This window comes from Phaethon lepturus, unplaced genomic scaffold (assembly GCF_000687285.1).
Source record: "Phaethon lepturus isolate BGI_N335 unplaced genomic scaffold, ASM68728v1 scaffold50681, whole genome shotgun sequence".
NCBI lineage: Eukaryota > Metazoa > Chordata > Aves > Phaethontiformes > Phaethontidae > Phaethon > Phaethon lepturus.
Genome location: NW_010517974.1, coordinates 1 through 24,085, shown reverse-complemented (window position 1 = coordinate 24,085; position 24,085 = coordinate 1). Strand labels below are relative to the sequence as shown.

Below are 24,085 nucleotides of genomic sequence, written 5' to 3'. Positions count from 1 at the left end.
CATTCCTGTGAGATGATAAACTTAGCTGACAAGTGGAGGTCACTGTCAGGCTGAGTTGCTAGGTGATTTCCACAGTACGTGAATGTGATATGACCTAGTGAAACTCTTGTCCCAAAGATTGAAGTCTTAGAGTATTTCCTTTTCCACTTACAGAGCTGCTGTAATTTTTTCTACAAGTTATAGGTGTAGCAGTGGATGCCTCCTGTGGTTATATGTTCACTTTGATGTGTGGAGAGGAGTTGAATGCCTCTGCTTTCCTCTTGCAGGACAGAAATGGAATGCATTAATTGCTTGTTGATCTGAATAACAAGGACTCACCAGAAACAATGCACACTAGTAATTAAGTATTAATAACTAATAATAAAATTAGTTATACATTCTTTACTTCAATCTTGAAATAAAGAAGAAAAATATAGAAAAATTAAAAATAAAAAATTTTTTATAGAAAAATTTAAGAAGCTTCATTAGAAAAAGATCTACAAGTCTTGAGTTGAGGAGGTCAGGCTTTAAAATGTCTTTGAAGAGTTGTTTGGTGCCTTTGTTAACTTGTGGTAACAAAGTTAAACTCATAAACATCCTGGAGAAAGAAAACAAAAAATCCCAGAGTCCGTCTGTCATTTATTCTGTTGAGTCTCACTTGTACAGCAGGAGTTTGGGGTGAAAAATTGAAAGAACAGGGACCAAATGAGGATTGGAACCAACAAAAAAACAAATAGATGAAACGATCCCATAGTCAGGCCACTAAGCATGATAGAAAAGCACTTTATTGCCCCCCATTTTTCAGCTCTGTGTGGCATCTGTTGGAGAAAAAATCCAATGACAATTTTGCTCTGTGCCATACTGGATCTGAGCCACCAATTCCTCCAACTCCTGGTGGAGGAGCCAAGGAAAGCTTCAGAAATGACTCTCAGCAGCACGTACAGAGTGGAGCAATTTTTAGCTCTTCTCATGCTGAAAGCTGTCTCCCCTTTGAGACTAGAGCCAAAGATAGAATAAATGAGCAAACCTCTCATAAGAAGTTAGGGTTTGTGGTTTGTTTCTGTGATACTTTATTCTTCAGCACAAAAGCTTCCATGATAAAATGTTACTTGTCTTTTAGTCCAGTGCGAAGGCTAGAGAAGTATTTAATGGCTGATACCTTCTGTGCTGATTGCATTTCTCAGTGAGATGGGGGAAAGAAAGAGGAAGAATAGGCTTACATTTTTTCATGTAAACTTCCTCAGTTTTGGTGAGGGTAGATTATAGTTGCATTAGACTAATATCCCATTATAAACAGGAGTTTCTCCCTTCCTCTCTCCCGGGATTTGCAGGGGATTTGTTCTAACCAGCCTATTCAGTGCAATGAGAAACGGCTGTTTTGTGGCTGGGTAGTCCTCTGAAGCACTTCAGCATCTTTTGCCAGCCCATGTTGCTCCTCTTGTCTCCACAGCCCAGCCTTTGCCTTGCGGGGGGTGAATTGTGCAGCGTCTCTGTACGCCTGTCAGATGAAAAGAACTATTTTCTCCTCTCTCCATGAGAGGTGGCCTTATCAGGCTGATCTGCCTCAGGGCTTCTCTCAAAAACCTGCTACATTGGATTAGCTCCCATTTCTTCACATGAAAGGGCTGTGCATGCGTATACATTTTATTTAATATTGAATTATTTGATACGTGGAGCCATGGTTGTTAATCTTGTGAAGGACAGGTGTTGCTCTCTCATGAAAGGGCGCTCTCGTGAAAGCTGCTCCATGCTGTTCAAAGGAACAGGGAAATACTCCAAGGGCTTCTCTGTCCTCCCGCAGAGTCGACTGAGGATGATATAATGGGGGCCTCTTAAATCCTGAGTAATGTGGAGAAGGGGGCCAGCAAGCAGTTGTTTCTTCTTTCACTTAACATCTACTAGGGAAAAGTAAATGAAATTACCAGGCACAAAAAAGGACATGCGGCTTTTGTGGTGTATAAGTCTTCTTACTGCTGCGGGATGCTTAGGATGCCAAAATTTCTGTGGAAGGAAGAAGCCATGAAGGTGCATTCAGCACAGAGAAACCCATTTTGGTTTGGGAAGCTGGGAGCTTCCCAAAGGAAGAAGCATTTGCTGTGGGCCCAGCTGCTTCTGTTTCTTCATCTTAGGTGCTGGCCAGTGTCAGAGACAGGTATGGTAGCACCTCACCTCCACTGCTCACCTCACCTCATTTCCATTTCACCCAGAATAACTGATGTTGGGTAGCCCTTGTGTTGCTTGCCTGCACAGCGTGACATGTCGCTTTGCAATACTGATGGCAGGATCACTCCTTGCAGCACTGGTGCTTGCTGTCTTTTGGCACAGGCTCTGCCTGGTCACCAGCTGGAGAGCCCCAGAGAGTTTGAGCAATGTCCTGCGCAGGCAACGCAGGGAGGGTGGTCTGCTCCCAGAGCAGAGGATCTCTGTGGACTCGCTGAAGGGAGGAGAGTGGCACTTGTCCCAGCTGTGTTTTTGCAGGTGGTGCCACTGCTCTGTCAGTGAGGGATTTGATGAACCATTTCTGTAGAGCACTGAAGATGCCGTGTGCTTTGTGCAGTTGGAGCAGGGAGCATGTCTCAGGAGCCTGAGGGGAGGTGTGGGAAGCCCAGCACAGCGTCTCTAGCCTGGCAGGCTGTTGGGTTTAAGAGTGGATGGTGCCTTCCAGGCACTGGTGTAGGGTTGCTGCGTGTCCAGAGCCTGAGTGGTGTGGTGTCTCTTGCCATCTTTTTTCACATCTCTGAAAATCATCAGACTTAACAGTGGACATCCATCCCATGACGACAGAAACAACGCTACAGCTTTTCAGTAGCTGTCAAGAGCTTCCTGGTGCAGAACTGTAACAGTAAAGGTCGCCTTCCCTGCCCTGTCCTCCCCACAGCGCTTTGTCAGCCCTGCTTTGGGAGAGCAGACCACTGCAGAGTTGCATAATCCTTAAGTACAGTTCTGGAGATCAAATCACATGTGTGCCTATAAGCCTGACATCAGGAAATAATCTCCCTGCCAAGGACGCCTCTCACTTGGTTTGCATACACCGCTGCTTTTTCCACGGTAATTCTGCCTCCCTTAATCCCCATTCATCGTTTCTGCTTTTTGGAGAAGATTCCAGTGCTGTCAGCTGGAACAAGCACAGACTACTTGTCCTTTTCATCAGACCATCTGTTCCATCTGGACGCCTGTCCTTACAAGAAGCAGTTGGCACTATTTACGTCTTAGACCCAGCAGAAAGTTGCCTTTGTGAGGCAGAAACTCCCAGGAGATTCAGAAATCCTCTCTTCTGTCATTTTGCCCTTCAAAGTAGCACTGCTCCTTAGCTCTCGTCATATTTAACACAGCAAAGCACTTTATCAATATCGTCAGTCTTTTACCATCTCATGTCACTCCATCAGTGTTAAGGTCGTGTTTCTTTTAGCTGAGACAGTCATTCCTCTCTCCTCCATCCTCCTCTTCCCTGGCAGGCTTTAATGTCATACTGTGTCAGTGGGGTTACGCAGTGCGGGGACACTTGGCTGAATGTCATTTCTGGTGTGCAGATTTCATGTTTGAGACACTGTGTTAGTGGCTGGGTGTTTTGTGCTTTAAACACGAAGTTGTAGGTGTTCGGATGGGCAACTCCTACCTGTGGAAATATGCCTTACCAGTTCAGATCGTCCCCTTCCAAAAGGAAAACCTCAGCGTGTGAATTCAAAGTTGCCTTTGCTGGCCCTGTGTGGCTGGCATGAGATGGAGTATAAAAGCATGTTCTGTCTTAAAAATTTGCCTGCGTCTCTTATGCACTTCTCCTGGCCCCTCTGACAGTTAAAGTCACTCCTGCTGGAAACAACACATTAGATTGATTTAAAGTAGGCAATGATTAACAGGTTCAGGATGCGTTTAAACAATAGTCTTGGCCTCATATGAATACCTTTCCCCTACAGAAGGAGGGAGGCCGAAACGTGAGGTGGCTTACAGGGTGTTTTGTCTGCCCGGAAGCCTGCGTGATTCACACGCGACCTTGTGTATCCGCTGCAGGGAGCAGCTCCCTGCCCTGGTCACCACTGCTGCTCCCGTCACCCTGTCCTGCAGCCCTGGAGGCTTGGGGCGTGGGTTGCGGTATCCGACCTTGCTCCGGGACTGTCCAGGCAGTGGGACGGAGAGTGCAGGATGGCAGTACAGGATTTGGTTTGCAGGCTGATGTGTGGGCGATGCTTCCACACCCCAGGGCTGCCTTCCCAGCAGGACGAGCTTCCCCTGTCCTGAGACGTCTCATCAGGGATCCTGGCATTCGCAGGCAAGCAGCCGACTCCCTGCTCTGTCCCACCCGTCCCTTGGCAGGGGCTCTGGAAATGCTGCAGCCTTCTCTGGCTGTTTAGATTTTTCTTTTTTTACACTGCTGTTTTCCTGGAATCCTTGAGAAAGTCCTGGCGGGGTTGTGCGGTCTGTCTGCTGTTAACTCTCAAAATCCCTGTCCAAACCATGGCAATGCTCTGGTCTGCTGTGCTTTGTGCACCTGCTCCCCATTTGGGGCAAATGGTACCCTAAAAGCTCAGACTATGAGATTCCAAGTCAATAAAAGGCTTTCTGTGATCAGCCATGAGTCTTCTGGATGGTCCAGCTTGTTCCTCCAGCGACAGAGATAATCTTGTGCTTTGCTGGGTGCTCCTCCCTTCCTTGAGCCAGTGCACGCCGCTCACCAATGTTGTAGGTACAGCTGGTGCATCATCATGGGATTGCAGCAACACCAGCTCCTGGTGCTGACTCAATCTTCTGCCTTCAGATTGCAAACAGGATTGGTGCAAAGAGCAACTGGACTTGTGGCTGTTCTGGCCATAGCTGGCATCAATTGGTGATGGAGCACATGCTCTTAGCTGGCTCCTGGGTAGCTCTGCAGCTCAAGGTGTACATTGACTTTCAAATGTTAATGAATCTTGCTGCCTTCTGGAAAGATAACTTCCTACATGATTGTGGCAATCAGAGACTCCTCAGTTCCCAGAGCAGTAGATGTTTGCTCTGCCCTGCCTGTCATGTACTTCAGCCTTGAGTGGGAGAAGTCCCTTCTGGGGCCAGGAGCGAGGAATTTGCCTGCTTGCAGGGGTGAGGCTCAGAGATTTGGATGGGGGAGGATGGGGAGGAGTTTCCCCTTGTTGAATTGGGCATTTCATGCAAGTTTGGATCTGTTGCAGAGCTCTCGGCCTACAAAAATAAGAAGCCCTTTTCTTCTGAACGAAATAGGAAAGTGATGAAGTTTTCTTGTTTGGGAGCTGAGGGCTTGGAGAGGGAGGGGAAGGCCGCTTCAGCCAGACACGTTCTGTGGTCCCGCAGCACACTGGAGGAGCAGCCCTTGCAGCGGGTGGAGTTTAGCTGGCTCCTGAAGTTTCAGCAAAAGCCGTCTGGGCAGCTCAGAAATTGCTGTTTCCCCAAAATGCTACAGCCTGACAGGGCAGCAAACCAGACTGCTTACGCCTTTAAAACAAAGTCAGATCCTTTGAGCTCAGAAAGCTGGCTTGGTTGTCAGAGCATGGTAAGGGAGGCTGCCATGTGGAATGAGTGCACAGAAGTATTTGTGTTGTTCTTCCTGGGGTGTATCTAAAGCAAATTTAAGACTGGTGTTCTGGATTTGTCTCTTCCTTCCACACAAGAAAATAGTTCCCTGTTGATAGATGGAATCCAAATAGTAGTTTAGTGCTGCAGAACTTTTGGAAGTAGGTTTTGGAGTATTGTAGAGCTTGTGTAGCCCCTAAGGTATGGAAACCAGACATTACAGAACACGTCCTCTCCCAGCCTGGAAGGCTGATACCCCAACTCAGTCTGTTGTGGGTACAAGAAACCAACTGCACAGCTTGCTGTAGGGCTGGAACCAACTCTTAGTGTTTCTGCACGGGAGGCTGTTTCAGTGGCTCCTTATTAGAGACATATTGATCTGGAGCATCTTTTTTTTTTAAATGACAATGAGCTCCATTCCTCCTCCCACTTTTTAATGAAAACAGCATCTTCTGTAGTGTAGATTTGGGTTTATGCAGGATCTAAATGATGCTTTTCTCTTTGCCTTTTCACCTCTTTCTTTTCATCTCTACTTTCCAATGATATTAATGGCCATTAGACTGTGAAATATAATTTGCCTGGAATACAGACCTCCTATTGTACATGGTTTCTGCTTGCCAGACGATCACTTTGGAGCATGAGATCTGCTTTCATCTGATATAGTTTCACCCCTGTTAACGTTTGGAAGCTGGAAGGCCAAGCCATATGAACATTTCAACTCTTTTTCTCCAATAGGGGAAACTGGCCTTGGTAAGTCCACCCTCATGGACACACTTTTCAACACCAAGTTTGAAGGTGACCCAGCATCTCACTCACAGCCTGGGGTCCAGCTGAAATCCAATACATATGACCTGCAGGAGAGCAATGTCAACCTCAAACTGACTATTGTGAGCACGGTGGGCTTTGGGGATCAGATCAACAAAGAGGACAGGTGAGTGAAGGGGGAGAGAGGCTCTTTTGTGACCTGGTTTTCTTATGCAGGGTCTCCCCCTGTGTCCTGGCTGGGCCAAACTGCACTGTAAAGTTTTCCTCTTTCCTTTTTATGGGTTGCCCTTGTAATCTCTTTGGGATAGGACAGGTAGAAGAGAGGACAGAGACTGTGGTGTGTCAGCACTGCTTCAGCTATCCAAGCAGCTTTTCTTGTGCTGTCAGAGCAATAGCTGCCCTGCTGGCAGCCTTCTGCCCAAATTCATCTGGTGGGAAGAGCAGAGAGCTCCAGGGCATCTGTGCTTGTTTCCTTGTGCTGCTCTGACCGCAAGCTGCTGACCAAACCTCTAGTGTGGTCTAGTGACCGCTTGGCTTAACAGCCACTTCTGGCAGGGCTCTTCTGTGTTGCCAAAGGAAGCATGATAAACGTGCAGTGAGATACGCTAGGGAAGTACCTCTGGCAGCTCATGTCCCAGCATGGCTGGAGTGTGGAGGTTAAGGGGTATGCAATTCCACCAGACCATCTCCAAGGTGCATCTTCACAGAGGCATTGCACATGGGATTTGCTTTGCTGCAGGTCTGTTAGATTTTCTTTTTAGTTTTGTTTAAGATGCAGTGATGTCCTTTACATTGTGAGTCTGACAGGCTCTGTATTTCAGATGGCCTTGCAAGGGAGTTGCAGAGATTTCCTGCCCCAGAGCACTGGCCAAAGGTAGTATTGAATGGAGACATATCTTCCACCTGCAGGACTCGGGGCTGTGAGAGCAGCAAACCATTCACTCCCTGAGTGCAAGCAAGGTTTACACACAACTGCGAATGAGTCTACATTATCCTTCCTTATAAAAGTCTCTCACCCACACGCTTCAAAGTATGAGAGTCCACTTTGCCTGGAGAGGATGATGTGTGTCCTGTCCTCCGCTGAATCTCCAGTACTGTGTTTGTCAAACAGGCTGCTAGACTCTGATGTAACACCACATCTCCTTGTCAGTAGTGCAACTTTTAAATTTCTTATGGGTGGGGAGGAAAGGCAATTGAGAGAATTGGTCTTGGGAAGTGAAAACTGACAAGCAGCTTGTTTCTTAAAAGCAAGCAAAGGAGCACTGTTTACCTCTCCTGACTGTGAGATGTATAACTTTTTTTTTTTAACAAAGCTATAAGCCCATCGTTGAGTTCATTGATGCTCAGTTTGAAGCCTACTTGCAAGAAGAACTGAAGATAAAAAGGGTCTTGCACAACTACCATGACACCCGGATCCATGCTTGCTTGTACTTCATTGCTCCGACAGGCCACTCGCTGAAATCCTTGGACTTGGTAACAATGAAGAAGCTTGACAGCAAGGTAGGCACCTTTAACTCCTACTCGGCAGGTTTGCCATGTGTGTGATAGAAAGGCTGCGGCTTTTCCAGGGCACATCTTCCCACCTTGAATAGCCCTTGTGCTAGTGGAGATGATTGGGTTGGCAGATAAATCCTGCAGATTTATTGAGCACTTTTAAGTTTTTGTAAGTTGTATTACAGATTTGGAAAAACTCCCTGGAACAAAGCTGAAGACTTCTTACCACTCTGTTCCTTTCTAGGTGAACATCATTCCCATCATTGCCAAATCTGATGCCATTTCCAAGAGTGAGCTGACCAAATTTAAAATTAAAATCACAAGTGAACTGGTCAGTAATGGAGTTCAGATCTACCAGTTCCCAACAGACGACGAATCGGTGGCAGAGATAAATGGGACAATGAATGTAAGTGACTCAGTTCTTCCTCCTCTCCCAGAACAGCACTGTCACTGTAGGGGTTGGTGGCTCATATTGGGGTACTTCTTAAATCCACTTTCCCTTTTATTTTGTGTCTTAAAACCAGAGAAGTTCACACGGATCTCATCTGTGTAGTGTCACCCTAGGCTAGCAGAGCCTTGTGGTAGGCTACTGCCTCTCTGGTGGGCTTTTCTAGTTGAAAACAGACTGTCTTTTAACCCTTCCTTGTCTTTAATGCGTATCTGTTGGGGGACTTGTAGGAAACTGGACAGATGGTGAGGCCTGGCTGTGTAAGGCAAGGACAGTCCTGGGTTATGAATTAATCAGGTGGGTATTATTTGTCTGGTGTGAGGGGCAGGCGGTGTACAGACATGCTCCTCACCTTGCATTTTTTGCACCAGTTTTGCTGGTGTTTCCTGCAAAGCCCTGCCTCCAGGTGTGTGTCTCCTCTTGCCTGTGGCTGTCCTTGCAGCAGAGCCCCTTCAGCCAGCTGGCTCTGGGACTCCTCTGTTTTATTATTCATCAAGCTACTTAGCTGGGTTCTTGGTTTGGATTGGCCTTTTGGCTCTGGTGCTGTTGGCCAGAATGGATGGACAGGGAGATACAACAAGGCTGGTTAGAGCAGTGGCTTCCCTTGAGCTACATCCAAGTGCTCATGTGAGAAATAAAACACAACAGTGGGACCAGAGGCCCATCCAGCCCAGTGGCCCTTCTCTTCCCTAAACATCTGCTTTTGGTCACTTTTGGAGTACATAAGAAGAGAGGGAATGTGTACGTTGCTTCACTTCCCCCATAAACTTCCCCAGCATCTAACTTCTAGCTCAGGTGTTTCTCTAGGTTTCTGTGCCATGCATCACCTGATGCCCCCCACCAGTGAACTTCCAGGATCCTGTGGCAAGGAGTTACACAGCTTAACCAGCAACATATGAAAAACAGTCCACAACTCGGGCTAAACATGTCTTGAGGTGCATGCAAGTGCTCGTTCTGGCTTTGGTGTTCCCAGCGTTGTGGGTGCCTGTGGCTCCCTAAAGGCAGAGCAAGCTGTCCCTTGGCCCCTCTGGCAGTGCATTCTTACCATGCTCCCATTTTCCAGAATGCTTTTTACAGGAAAGCAAGTAGGGGTTAACTGCTTAACTGCTGGTGATAAAGTACAGGTCTAGCTGATGTGCTTTTGTGTCGTTTCTTCATCAATATCAAGAGTTGTGGAGTTTTGCGGAGAGGCCTGAAAGAAACATAAAGTTTGTCCTAACTTAAGAGCTGTCAGTGGTGGTTTCCTGGTCAGAGTAGTTTTGTGATGGCATCTTTTGAGTGCTTAGTGCTCTCATTGTGCAGCACAGTTACTCCTGGAAATGAAGATGCGACATCACTCCCTCCTCAAGGAACCAAAGGTGTGATGACAAAGGGAGAAATCCTCTCCCCTTGGCCCTTCTGAGGGTGGAGGTAAACCTCTGCTTGTCTTTCAGCCATTTACATGTCTCCTGGGAGGGAATTGCTGTCTTGGGCTGTAGACGTTCTGGGTTGTGTCAGCTGCTGCACAGAGATCAACTCTTTAAATTCTCCATTAAACTGATATAAATCATAATTAGCAGGTTTGTGGGGACTAAGCGGGCCAGGATCTGAATCTGATCAAGGCAGCTTTGCAGACCTGCAAAACTTGTATCCCAATACTGATGTTATTAGTAACATAAGACACATCTGCTTATGCTTCAGGTCAGGAGATGAGCTTGTGGAGGGATTGAGACCAGTGAAAGTAGTCAGGATGGGCTGATTTAGGTTTATAACTTAAATTGCCAATTTTAGTCATGTTTAAAACTGAGGAATGGGAAACTTTGATTTAAATCAGTTGCCTTAACCTTTGTGTTTGTACTTCTCAACAGAAAGCTTCATTGTCTTTGCCTGTTACAGGTCAACATCTCTGAGAGTTTGTAAATGCAGTCTTCATGCTCAAGTAGTGCTTCTTGCTGACCAGTAACTTCTCTGCATCAGTTACTTTTTTTTCTTTTTTAATTACAGAGAAAATTGAGACTGGTCTTTTGATTACTTAATGGTTTGCTTATAACCTGTGTTAGTCGTCTTTTGCATGAAAAGTAAAATTAGGCTTCAAAATATGCAAACTCACTGTTTCATATGCATTTTACTTTATTATATCAACTTGTGCTGGATGCATTAGGAATTTTTTTCCAGAGTATTTTGCATTCCAAATTGGCTTACTAAACAGAGAAAATATTGTCTGATCTGGCAGGAGTTGATTAATTGAAGGATTTAAAATCTGTGCCATCATGATCAGAAACAAAAGTATTTAACCATGAACAAAGGCATCAAGTGAAGTATTTAGAAAATAATCAGATTAAACAAATCTTTAGAACAAGATGCCTGATTTTCCATGAAACTGATTGGTCTTTTTGAGAATCCCACCAAGCATATACTTACATGTTCAGAGAAAACATTGTCCAAAATTCTTTAGGTCTCTTCCTATCTGGATTTTATTCTTAAATCAAATAAAAACAAGCTCTCCTTTCAACTCCCTATTGGTTTTTCCATTTTGAATTAATTAGTCTAATTACTGAAGAAAATATTCTCCCTGCACCTGCTGGTTAAATGAAACCACATGCAGCTACGTGAGCTGTCCCACATGGTGGGAGCTGGAATTGCCTTGCTAATGGAAGAAGGAAATCACTGACACTTTCTCCCTGGCAAAGACAGCAGCCGAACAGTTGGTACCAGCGGAGGAGGTGACTCTGCTGTTGAGGGTGGCTGGTCCCCTGGACAGCCAAGGTTCAGGCTGTGCCTGTGTGGCCATAGCATGGCATTTCTGCCACTGTCTCAGATTGCTCCTTTTGCTTCCATCAGTCACTTTGTCCCTCGGAAATCCCCTTACTTCACTCTCCCAGAGACCTGGATACGAAGCAGACAAAAAGCGTTAACAGCTGTGGGAGAAGCCAACCATGGGATGTTCCTGATAGACAGTCTGAAGAAGCCGGAAGGGACGTCTGGAAGCTCTCACCCAGAAGCAGCAGGACAGGAAGAGGAGAGAAGCGGGCAGCTCCGGTGGACTGTGGAGAAGAGGGTCACCAATGGGGAGCACGCTGCCACTAGCGAATATTTGCCTGATCCCGCATCCTGGGCAGAGAGCGGCTGGCCTGAAACCTCAGGCACCACAGAACTGCAATGGTTTTTCCTCTGGAAATAGCACTGTGTAGACCTGCAGTGGAGGCTGTAGCCTTTGTGGCGTTTAGTGTCTAGGGTGTTTCAGAGTTTCCAGCAGCTGGACACAGGTACAGATGAGTTCCAGCGCATCCTGTAGTGAGTAGCCTGACTTGCAGTAGGTGAAGAGCCCACCCAGTGCCTGGCAGTAGCTAGCATGTCCCTGTGGTGTGATGTCTCTGGTTCTTCCCAGAGCAGCTGAAGGTGTCATGTGGCCCTGACTCAGCCCTGCGGTCTCTGCTTGCCCTCTCCCCTGTCAGGCTGCCTGACAGTGGCTCCACAACAGGACACCATGGAACATGCAAAGCCTGTTTGCAGCTGGTGGAGAGGCAGTGACCTGCCCCACAGGGACCGCTGGTGATTCTTCTTGACCCCATGTGCAGAAGTGTTTGTGGACAGTGCTGCTGCTTGTGTGTGGTCTGTCTTGAAGGCAGGAAAAACTACAGCTTGTGGAAATGAAGCAGCAAGTTATTTCTTTGAAAGCTGGCTAGGGGAGTTTCCTTCATGTTGCGGTATGGAGGCTGTTCAGTTGAGACGGCTTTGTTTCCTTCCCCTCTAGGGTTTTGTTATCCCCTGCCCCTTGTGATTAGACACTCTTCTGCTGACAATCAGATTCCTTCAACCTGGGAGACCGCTTTCCTTTTTCTGCTGCTTGGCCTCTCCCGCAGGGAACTTACCCTGTGTGGAGCAGGCACAGCTCTGTGCTGGCCTGTGTCCCTCCAGGCGCCGGTGTGTCAGCGTGATTGCAAAGGTAACTCGGCATGGAGAGTGACACAGGAGGCCCCAGTGCACAGAGCCTGTGCATGGCCCAGGACGGCCCCATCAGACTGACCGCCAGCCACACTTACTCTGTGTGTGTCCCATGTGAGAGCTGAGAGGCTAAGGAATAAAAGCTGAAGAGCCCATCTCTGTGAGTGCTTGCAGGCACTTTTGCTGTATTTGCAGTTTGACTGTATGAGCCACACTCTGAAAGCAGAAAACATAATCTTTTGCTTGTACCAGCTGTCATGAACTTCTCCAAGTTTTCAGATAATCTGTAGAATTAAAACTTCACTACCTGCTCTTAAGAGCAATCCAGCATTCCATATAGTTGGCTTCCTGGGGCCCTTTTAATTGCCCAGAACTCAGCACACTTTGAAAGCTCTAGCTAACAAATGTCACTGCACAAAACTCAGCAGAAGGGGTGGATGCAAGGAGCTCGCAACTTTATTTTTAAGTGCTGAAACCCTGCACTTGACTTCTTTGCAGCTTGGCAGAATGCAGTACAGTTCCCAGGAGCAAGCAGAGGTGGGAAGAGGTCTCACTTATTGCAAAACACAGAAATGCAGCAAAGTATGATACCAGTGTCTGGGGGTTTTGCTTGGCTGCCTGAGTTTGGGGAATGAGGGGAATGTAAGGTGAGATCTGAGCCTAGAGAGGTGTCGGGAGTGTTTCTGTTCCAACTCTGCTGAGCTTGTACTGGGTGAGTCTCCTAGTCTCTCTGCAGAAGGCAAAAAATACCTTCTTTACTAAGAAGCTACCTTTTTATTTCTGAGTTTTTGAAAAACAAATCCCTTTTTGTTCTTAGCCTTCAGGTACTTGTAACAACTGTACTCTGTCGAGTGTATGTCTCTGCTTGAAGAGTGTAACAAGGCACAGTTGAGCTAGCGGTACAGCTCTGCTCCGCTGTCCCCAGGATCCCTCCTCATGGGTGTGATCCCTGGATTTGGCCTCCTTTGTCCTCTGGTTATGCAGCCATCTATCAGTGACTGTGCAGAGTATCAATATCGTGAGGATTTTATAAAGCCATTGGCACTCCTTTGCGTTTCTCAGATCCAGTTTTAATGGAGTGCTACTGGATTTGAGAGAGAGAGGGTGCTGAGGGCGAGCCCCAGCACAGCTGCAGGAAGCCTGAGGCACTATGGAGTCTTAGCATGGGGCAAGCTCAGCACAGCCCCAGGGAATGCAGAGTCCTTCCCAGCTTGGCCCTGGGCACATGTGGACACAGAGGCTGACCCAGTGCAGGGATGTGTTCAGCCCTTCCTCACCAGGGCTAAAGCAAGCGGGGAGGAAAGAGCTCTGAGCTCTGAGGGTGAAGGAGGAACTTCGATCTCATGATCCGATAGAGCAAGTTGTCTTGTGGTCTAGTGTGAGCTGAGGGAGTGGTGGGGGGATAAAATCAAGAAGGCTCCAAGACCTCTTTTATTGCTTCTGTGCTTGTGCAGATGTTCTCCTCAGCCACGGCAAGCCCCCGGGACAGCACCGCAGTCAGAGACGCGCAGCACGTTGTTCAAGCTGTCATTCTGATGCCAGTCTTGCACTGGCTCATCTCACCTGAGACCCTGTGGCTGGGAGGATCAGCCAGGTAGAGGATATAGAGTGGTAGCACTAACAAGGTTTCCGTAAAGGACCCTCCCTTCTCCTGCCTTGTCTTGGGCTAGTGGCCAGTGACTAGACTCCCTGAGATTAGCGTGTGTATAACGACTGTCTTGCTCAGTGGCTGTGCTAATCTCTGTGTGCTGGCAAGTCAGCCAGAGTTGCGAGGGACTAATGTGGCTATCATTAAATGTGTTCCAGGCCCACTTGCCGTTTGCAGTGATCGGGAGCACGGAGGAGCTGAAAATAGGGAACAAAATGATGAAAGCTCGTCAGTACCCCTGGGGCACAGTGCAGGGTGAGTTGAGCTCTGGGATTTTCATGGCATGAATAGTGATACTTCTGCCAGGAGGCAGTGGGCTCTCGTAAGAGGAGCAAGGGCCTGCTGGACTTTAATATCTCACTGGGAATTATCCTTTGTAAAATCCTTTTGTCAGGCCTATAGAGACAGTTTTCTTTGCTCGGAAGGGCTGTTAAGCCTGTTGGAGGAGTAGACAGGTGGGGAATGTGGGAAGAGACCTTTGTTTCTGCCCCCATCTTACTCCCTATCGTGTCGTCTTACAGTGGAGAATGAAGCTCACTGCGACTTTGTGAAGCTGCGGGAGATGCTGATCCGTGTGAACATGGAAGACCTTCGCGAACAGACCCACACACGCCACTATGAGCTGTACCGGCGATGTAAACTGGAAGAGATGGGTTTCAAGGACACCGATCCAGACAGCAAACCCTTCAGGTAGGATCCCTGGAGGAGACAGGAGAACTGAGAGAGGCATTGTTGGATGTGCTGCGTGCATGTGTGTATGTGTGTGTCCTTGAGAGAGCACGTAAAGAACCAATGCAGCAAGAAAACCTGCCAGGTCAGATAAATCCAGACTTTGGCAAAGGTGCTGGCTGCAGGAGAGAAGGTGAAAACAGAGAGTGTGCACAGGATTGACTCTGAAACTGGAAGTGTAGGAATAGAAATGTCTGTGCTGCAGAGATACAGCAGTGTCCCTCTGAACTAATGTTTGTTGCCAGCTGGTCTCTTTGAATTGCCCAACATTGAACATATAGAAAAGTGCAATAGCTTACAGACCCCAGAAACAGTTGGATAAAGAAGACCTTGGGCACATGTGGGTGGGTGACTAGCAAATGTGCTGTGGGCAAGCAATATTCATGGTAAGGGCCTGATTTCAGAGGCTCAGGGGAAGCAGAGTTTGTCCCAAGTCGTATCACTGGACTTTCCTTTCTTTTTAGCTTGCAAGAAACTTATGAAGCCAAAAGAAATGAGTTTCTGGGGGAACTGCAGAAAAAGGAAGAGGCAATGAGGCAAATGTTTGTCCAGAGGGTCAAGGAAAAAGAAGCAGAGCTGAAGGAGGCTGAAAAAGAGGTGAAGACTGCAGTACTTGTCTCTTCATGGTTGTGAGTGATAGATCCACTCCCAAGTAGGTAGCTGCTGCCAAAGCACTTTCTGCTGAGTGTGGTTTAAGACTTTGTTATCAAGAAGTCTAAAGTTTAACTTGGGGTCATTAAGGTGTTCACCCTGTAGGACAAAACTAGATCACAGTGCTTGTAGTGCACAAATTACTGCACCATGAAAATGCTATAGTCTTGATTCTGATGGGGAGTTGCAGTGTGGCAAAATTCAAGGAGAGAAACAGCCCCTGATACAAGCTTGTATATAAAAAATTCACATATACAACTTCCTTAGTGTTGTGAAAAATCCATTAATTTACTGACCTTTAAAGAGGAATAAGGCATTACCTGGAATAAGGAATTCCCTGGAAATGGACTAAAATTTTTTTACGACTGTACTCTCCCAATTGTCTGTTGTTAGTCTGTGCAATGGTGCATCACTAGGATGCTGCGTGGTTTGTAAGCTGTTGTGGGAGAAGACTGTACCCTGCCCTTTGTCTACGCAGTGTCAGCTCAGGGGGCTAGAAACAATGTAGAGACCACTGGGGACTTGCAGGCTTAGATCTCATGGGATCCTTCCATCTTCCTCTTTTCCTGTGAACAGAATATTTGGTCGTGCTGGGTCCTGCTCACCTCTCTCCTTTCCCTCTAGCTGCACGAAAAGTTCGATCGCCTGAAGAAGTTACATCAGGATGAAAAAAAGAAGCTAGAGGATAAGAAGAAGTCTCTGGATGATGAAGTAAATGCATTTAAACAAAGGAAGACAGCGGCTGAATTGCTCCAATCTCAGGCTCAGCAGGCTGGAGGATCGCAAACTCTTAAAAGAGATAAGGAAAGAAAAAAGTAAGTTGCTAACAGTGGTATTTTATTTTTTTGGTAATGGTTCTCCTTTACTATTTTTCTGGATGTTCATGTCTCTCTCCCAGCCTAGCCAGTCCTTATCAGGGGAAAGTTTGCAGCCAGGTTTAATCCCTAGTAAGGCTGAGCAGTAGCGGGAAGCATTTTGCCTTTAGCTGTCATCTTGAAGAGCAGGGAGCAGTACTAACCTCCCTCATTGCTTGCTGACAGCATGGGAGAGGATGAACTTGGTTTTATTCCTTGAGATTCCCTGCGCCTGCCCCGGTCTGTCAGTGCTTGTAAGGAAGTGGAACAATATTGGCTGTTAAGGTTAGGGTGTCGGTAGCAGGGATGTCCTGTTACCCCCAGAGAGGTGTGTGTCCTGTCTCAGGGTCTTTTTTGTTTAGGCTGGCAAAAAGTTTATACTTGTGGAAATTATTCAGGGAGACTAATAGTCTTAGATTCTGGAATCTGCAATATGTAAACCTGCAAAATGAGGGGACAGGTCATAGCTCCTTGTTAGTGCTAGTACTCTTCTCCAGCTCTAAATCAGCTTTTTGCCCTCCACAGAAATAGTGAGAGATCCTGCATGGCTTTAGCAGGAGTTCCCCATGCCAGGGACTGGTGTGACAGGATCCAGCCCCTTGTCAGGGTCCTGTGGTCCGGGCCGTCTGCAGTGCCCATGCCAGGCTCCTAATGCTCTGCAGTTGCTCGAGAGCAACCGGCTGTACAGCTGAAACAGTCCTCCCGGTTCACCTAGCAATGAGCAGCTCTTCTCACTGTGGTACATTTCTTGAAACAAAGTGCTGTGCCTCCTTAGCATGTGTACAAAGAGTGGTGCACAGATAAACAAGGGTTTGGTTTCTATACCACTGCCATAAGCCCCTCTCTGCACATCCCTGGGGCAAATCCAGAGTAAATCTTGCCTGCACTACACAGTCTTAAGTATGTGGAGAAGAGCAGTTAATACGAACAATATGGCATGTGCCCAAAGAGCTGACAGGACTGTTTGTCAGGGAAAATAGCCCTTGACTGTTAAGTTTGGAATCAAATGAGACAGGAGAGGAAAAACCCAATAACCAGAATAAGATCCTGGTTTAGCCTTTTTAGTTTTGAGCTGGAGCTGCTTCAACGTCAACATTCTTTTGCGATGAGCAATTAGTGCTGCCCTTTTCTCTCTTGTCCATTCCTTTTTCCACTGCGTATTTTGATTTGCTCGTTTGAATTACCTTCAGGGAGTTTTAATATCTTTTCATAATGAGGAGCCTGAGACTGACTGGGGACAGATTTCTCTCCCCAGCCTGGACTGTGTGAGGAATACACAACTGAGTTCTTTCATGCTTAGAGCCCTCAGACATCTGCACACTGAGGACTGCAGACTTCAGCCCTGAGATCAGTCAGGCTCAGGAGTGCAGAAAAGGGAGATGACATGCCCCACAGTACGAGCAATTAGTCGCTGTGGCCCACGTCACACTCTTGTTCCTAGAAGCAGTTCTGATCTCAGAAGGGCTCCTTGACACCAAGCACATCCATATGGAAAAGCATTGGTACTGTCCCTGTCAGATAAGGAGACAGAAAGGCACGGAAAACTCCATGAAAGAGAGAGGTCAGTGCTTGAGTAAGGCTTGGGAAGATACTAGGAAGCGTCTCTCTCCTCCAGTAAAACAGTTGTGTTGGAAATGGTGCTGCTTTCTTTACTCTGTAACTTCTCCAATTGCCCTTAATAATTCATTTCAGTATTTAGATCATAAATATCTCTAACAATGAATGAACTTCACAACCTGTAGCTTAATTGTATCTTGTTTATTCGTGGCTGGCAGTACACTAGCCTTTTTCTTTCACAGGTAACTCTTTTAAACCCAAGCTCTGTAATTTGCACTAATCATTACTTGGTTTCTTTTTTTTTTTATTGTTGTTGTTACATCATTATCATCATTATTAGCTCTTACAGCTCTTACTGCTGTTTTACAGTTAGCTGCTGTTTGGCTGCATGGTGCATGAGGCACATTGTCCTGGTAAGCGTCATTAACTAATATAGACCTCACAGTGGGATCAGTTATGGTTCCTAAAAATGCAGACCCTGTGCAAGTCCAGAAGCCTCTATTATCTCTGTCACCCTTACTGTACCTCCTCTACCAGTCCCTCTCTACGTATGCAGCTGTAGAAAAAGGATGCAATGAAGATTGTCGTCAAAGATTCTGCAAAGCAAAATGCAGAAAGACTTGGTATTAGAACATGAAACTTAGAAAAATAAGGATTAAGTCTTCTTCGTTTTAAACCTTCCCAGCAGGAAGGTTTAAAGGTTTAAAGGCTCCATTTTCTTTATTCTGTCTTCCTTAGAAATAAATTATCATGTAGGCCATGTTGATACTATGGCAACAATTGCTATGGAGATATGGTGCTGATGATCGAACCCAGCTAGCCACGAAAATGTCTTTTCCCTTTCTCCTCCTTCCCTCCCACCCCTCCAAGTTGTAGTGGTAACTTGTAGTTATAGTACAGGTGAAAGTACCTGGAACTACTTTCCAGGAGGGAATAGTTTGTCCTCCACTTACTAACAGATGGTAAAATCTGCCACACCTAGAGCTTTCCTTTGTCCCAAAGCACCAGAGAATCACCAAACTGTGTGTATGAGCGTGTGTATGTGTATGTATGAGGGGGTGTTAAAGAGGTTACTGCCAAGTAACCAAACCAATATTCACTTGCTGACCTATTACAGTTGGTTGTCCAAAACCACAAGAGATGATGGGCTGGGCATTTAGTAGATAATGAAAGCTCTGAAGATAGACTGAGAGACTTCATGACATTTTTAATAGTCAAATGGGTCACCCATGGATTGGATATTTAGTTGTAGCAGACAGACACAGACCCACACTCCTGGGAGCCATGCCAAGTATGCCCACGGTTGGGTAAAGCTAGTGGGAGAAGAGGGCTGTATTCAGGATGTGTCCAGAAAGCCTGCCAGAGCAACTTCCCCCTGAATAAGGCCAGCATCCGAGTTTCCGAGGAGTTTTGCCAAGGCATGGAGAGTTCCCACTGGAGCAGAGCCCTGTCAGTGGTGGTGTGCTGTGAGTCTGCTCTGCTCCGATTGCTGTGACTCAGTCCAGACTGTCTCTGTCTTCATGTGAGCAGGGATATAAGGTGGCCACATAGTCACGGGCAGGCTTGTGGAACAGATACGGTTGCCTGAAAGGGTTAACAAACTTGGCCATAAGCAAGCATCTGCAGTGCGAAGTGCCAGCATCTATTGTAAAATGAAGGCTCATTGAAACAAAGATGCGTAAGAAACGCACTCTCCTGCCAGGAGAGCAGCACCCTCATTAGGGTTATTAAACTGCTAATGACAGTGCCCTCCTTATAGTTAGGTTGAGTGTGTTTAATTGAGCTTTTTTAATTTGCTGTTGATTCTCTGGTGAAAGGAAGAAGAAAGCTCCCACAGGAATGTCTTGCTGCTTTGACAGAGCAGCAGTACTTATTATCCAAGGCAAGGGTGACAGCACCCCAGGCTGAGGTACGCAGGTCTCTCGGAGAAGGAACCTGTTGGAACAGCAGCACTTAACTATGAAACATCCTAAAAACTCAGCCTTGAGTCCACCCTTCCCTGCAGACAAAGCTCTCCGGGACACAGTCCCAACAAACTTACCCTTATAATAGGGGAAAGCTGATTCCAGGATTCTTTCCCTCTTAGCTCCACCAAGGAAAAGGGAAAAGCAAGTAAACATCACGCTGTCAGTGAGAGGCATGTGAATTTAATTTCAATGGGATGTTCCACTTAACAGAAGAGCTTCAGAAGGGTCTTGCAGTGACTTGAATTGGAGTTTGCTGTCATCGTGAGCAGTCCAGTTCAATGAATGTCTCTGCTGCCAATGGTAACTGTAAAACAATGAAAAGAACAATTCTCTGCTTCTCTGATTGTGGAAAAATAAGCTCAAAGAATAACAGTGTTCATTCTGGTGCTGAGTACGAAGGCACGGCTAAAGTGCAGCTAGAGTGAACATTACTGATTTTTGTTGGTTTTGGATTGTTTTTGGCAGTCCTCATAACTGTACACTGTTGTGTGCTGGGCTTTGTATCAAATGAAGTTCTTTGTTCCTACTATACAAATGCAGACAGTGCCATTTTCAATGGGCATTTGTCCTTTCTAAATTAAATATGTATATATGGTACTTTTCCAGAATTCAGAAAAATACTCTCCATATTGATCCATAAAGTATTGCAGGGCTCCACTGTTTTGCAAGGATACAAACAAGTCACAGTTGATGAGCCGCGTAGCTTGCAAAACTGTGAAAGGATTGTTTTAGGAGATAAATTTGGTTCATCCCACTGCTGAGTATGTGTGCGTGTATGCATGTGCGTCTGCATAAAGCATGTTTTGTAATCAAATTAAACCTTATTAACACTTAGCAACATTTCTCTGTGTGTGTGTGTGTCAGGAAACATTTATATTCTTATTTTGTTTTTTGTCATTAATCCATAAAACCATTAATCTGCCTTTTTCTTTCATTTTCAGTTCGGGTTTCCTGTAGAACCTTTCCCTTCGCACCAGAAGCGAATGCCCCCACATTCGGTTAACACGCAACTATTGCCATTTTGTGCCTGTTTGCTCACTTTTACTCATTGCTCCCTTCCTGCGCTCATCATTTTGTTTTAAGCAAGAGTCCGCACCCTTGTCTGTTCTGGGTTATGGTTGTTCTTGTGAAGAACTCAGCAATAGCCCGTGTGGAACTGGCAAGAGATGCTCATTGCTGATACCTCTTCCCCTTTGGCCAGCAGCAGGCTGCCGAGCGCTCGTAGAGCTAGTGTCCCCTCTTTTCAGTTGCTCGGCTTTTTGTCTCTTCCCTCCGTTTTGTGCGAGGGCTGCATGGTAAGAGAGCACGGCTGCGTGGCGGTGTGCATTTAGCCCCTGTTGTGGGACCGCTGTGAAGGCAACCCGATGCTTCCGTGGGGAGACATGCTGTCTCAAGAGACTGGCTGCCCTCTCCCCTTTTTAAGTTGCTCTATCTAACCCCTCATTAGCCCCCGCCCCCTATGTGTGACTCAAATAATTTTAAAGGACTTTTTGCAAAACTTGACATCCTCACAGGCATGGGCCTGAGTCCAAACCTCTAGTCCCCAGGCTTGGAGGATTCTCAAACCTGGATCCACGGTTTGCAACTAAGTGTTCTCTGAATGCTGCAGGGGTCACGAAGGATCTCTTGCCTTGTCTCCCTCTCAGTGTGCTGGCCTGGATGCACATCCTGGATCCAATCTCAGGGAAAGCTGGTCACCTTGCTGTACATATCAGTGTTTGTGAAGAAAGATGATGATGTTTCTTTGACTTTCTTCTCAGTGATTCCAACAATTTCTGGGTTTAATGCAAAAAGTATTACCTTTATGTTTTTTTTTATTTGGCATCTGTTTAGAAGTGTACAGATGCTGTCAGGTTGCTTCTCATATTTTCTATTCAGCAAAAGCCTTGTTTTACTGCAAGATTTGCACTAAAAAGGAGGGTGTTTTGCTCACTGGGGCCAGGAGTTCAATCTGGCCAAGTGCAACTGTGGTGTGGTTGCAGGTGTCTTCTCTGTGTATTTCTGGATGAGTTTTGTTATTAAATAAAGACTTCATCAGACAGTGAATTCTGGTTAATATTTACTTCTTTTGTTTTTTGTTTTCTTTGCCCTTCTTTTACAGTAACCCATGGCTCTGTACAGAGTAATTACCCCTGAATACAATGGGCTGGAATGGACCTTCATTTACTTGTTAAATCGGAGGGTCTAATAAAACCTGACAGCATTTCAGCTGTGACCTTCCCATGGTGTTACCCTTGCTCTCTCCTATATCCTCATTGTGATTCTGTCTTCACTATGTACTGGTCGTTATTGCTTTTATTAAACAATGTAACATTAGTCCTAACAAGGTTTTGGATGCTGCAAATTTAAATCCTGCAATTTCTTTTTCTCCTACAATTCATGGATTCCCCTTTCTCCTGGTCCCTCTCCACCCAGATAAATAAGGGATGTGGAGATAAGTTCTGTGAGTTATTTTTGCTGGCGAAATAACAACGCAGTTGAAATGTATTTATTGGTGACATTAAAATAACACCACCACCTTCATTTAATTATCACATCGTTGAGAGATAAAAAACACTTTTCTCTTCATACTTGATGTCATTTTCATGACATCATCTATCTCTCTTTATTTGCTTTTATTTTTTCTTTTGCTAATTCATGCTACCTGAAGACTAGCATATGATCCTCACTTCCATTTCAGGCTTGCTTATTGTGACCCTGATCCTTCAGTCGCACTGTGTGCAGGCTAAGTTCTCTGTACGTGGGTAAATCCACACGTCCTGACCCTGCTAAAAGATCAGGATGCGTGCTGCCAAATAGTTGCAACAAAAACCCTTCAAATCCTGGGTTTTTGGAAGATAAACAGGCTTCAGACCTAGCCGCGATAGGTAATGCTGGTTTTAGTGCAAGCCGCTGCTGAGAATTTTACTAGAAAGGTGGTGCGGGTGAAGCTAAAGCCTCCCGAGGAGTTTCTGCATACAGCCTGTTGGTCGGGCTAGCTGCGCACGGCAGCAGCAAACCTTATGCAGTAGCCCAGATGAAACGATGGTCTGGCCTCCGTTTCCAGCAATCAAGGCAGTTAAAATTCTTGATGGCAATGTATTTTCTCAGGTATTCTGTTTCACTATAAATACTATTTTATTTCCCATAGAAGTCCTCGACTGTTTTGTGGTTTATGGGTTGTTTTTTTTTTTTTTAAGCAAGTTAAAATAATTTGAGTATTTACTACTACTTCTACTGTTGAATGTCAGCCTGCTCCCAAAACCAGTCATTATCAGCCTCTCAGTGATTTCTAGATTATCTGCTAAAAGAACCATTTAACGTGGCTTTTTTTAACCACACTGCAGGTCACTGGCTGTTCTTCCTGACCATTTTGCCTTATTAGAATGTTAAAATTATGTAAAGTCTTTTTAAAGACTTTAAAGAAAAAAGGCTTTTACTTGTATTTCATTCAAGTGTCTGAGGTACCACAAAGGAGGTTCCATCTCTCCTGTCAGCTGTTTTCATGTTGCATCTCTTTTTTCCTGCTTTTTGAATGTCTCTCTCTTTTTTGCTAATATTCTGGTTTTTTTCTCTTTTTTTCCCCTTTTCTCTCTCTAGCTTTTTTTAATCTGTCTTCGCCAGCTGCACTGGGTCTGAGGGAGAAGACTGCCACTTCTAGAAGAGTTTAAGGGGCTTATGTCTGGGGAGGGGGGGAACAAATCTTCAGTGTTAGTGTCTTGGAAAGAAGCTCTTTTACTGACTTGCATGGTATCTAAAATTGAAGTGTCTTGTAATTCGTGTGACAAGACAGGGTAATACGGGGGAAACGATTGTTTACCTGGAATTTTGAAGAGCAACGGAAATGTGATGTTTGGACTAACGATGTAGCGAATACATTTTCAAACATTGTTATGGGCATATTTTTTTTCTAATTTTGTCTTTAATAATATAAATGTTGTTGGGCTTCCATGAGGTGTGAAGCCTGAGGAATATTTTCAATATGCTGTTGTTTGATTGGTTTTGGAAACTGTGCATTCGGAATCAAAGGAAATACAAAGATGGTGCAACTTGCCACGAAATATTTAATTTTAACAAAGAAATAAAGTGAGAAGAACTGTGTGTTTTCATTGGCGTCCTCCTGTGTCTCACCACCTCATTAACCAAGCTCCATGGGCTGGTGGAGGTGGGTCGAGTGGTACTTTTTTGTTGTTCACTAACCGCACCTCTCTTGTTCTTTGAAGTTAGAAAAAAGTTGGCGACGCTGACGGCTGGTGTAACGGTAATAGTGCTCCAGCCAGCGCCGCCGTGAGCAGGGTGCGGCGTCCTCGTCCTGCCCTGGGCCGCTCACCGCGTGGCTTGTCCCAGCTGCCATCTTCCCTCCCCGCTCCCGCTTTTGTTGCCTTTTTACAAAGCGAAGGGCGCGAGCACTGCACCGAGTTACCCGTTTACACGACAAGCGTCCGAGAACCAGCACCGTTCAGCCCGATACCTTTCTAACGCTAATGTACATTTTAAATAAAAACCCCGAAAGCCGGCGTGTGTGCCCTGGTCTTTGCTGCGCGGGGCGGCGGCCGCAGGGCTCGCGCACCGG

The 24,085-nt window shown here is 45.9% G+C and overlaps 1 protein-coding gene across 3 annotated transcripts in view; it reads left to right on the top strand.

Annotated features, from left to right (window-relative positions):
• SEPT6 (septin 6) overlaps nucleotides 1-23,621 on the top strand; it is a 24,789-nt gene extending 1,168 nt beyond the window's left edge. Inside the window, exons 2-10 of one of the 3 annotated variants that reach the window (XM_010296555.1) lie at nucleotides 6,232-6,427; nucleotides 7,575-7,761; nucleotides 8,000-8,161; nucleotides 13,934-14,030; nucleotides 14,297-14,465; nucleotides 14,969-15,101; nucleotides 15,780-15,970; nucleotides 17,936-17,979; nucleotides 20,475-21,579. In XM_010296555.1, the coding sequence (XP_010294857.1) occupies nucleotides 6,261-6,427; nucleotides 7,575-7,761; nucleotides 8,000-8,161; nucleotides 13,934-14,030; nucleotides 14,297-14,465; nucleotides 14,969-15,101; nucleotides 15,780-15,970; nucleotides 17,936-17,939 (1,110 nt within the window). In that variant the 5' untranslated portion in view covers nucleotides 6,232-6,260 and the 3' untranslated portion in view covers nucleotides 17,940-17,979; nucleotides 20,475-21,579. Of the gene's footprint in view, nucleotides 1-6,231; nucleotides 6,428-7,574; nucleotides 7,762-7,999; nucleotides 8,162-13,933; nucleotides 14,031-14,296; nucleotides 14,466-14,968; nucleotides 15,102-15,779; nucleotides 15,971-17,935; nucleotides 17,980-20,474; nucleotides 21,580-21,634; nucleotides 21,660-23,112 lie in introns of those variants that run through there. The other 2 variants (XM_010296554.1, XM_010296553.1) reach the window with 2 other exon arrangements.
• Nucleotides 23,622-24,085: the final 464 nt, after the last annotated feature.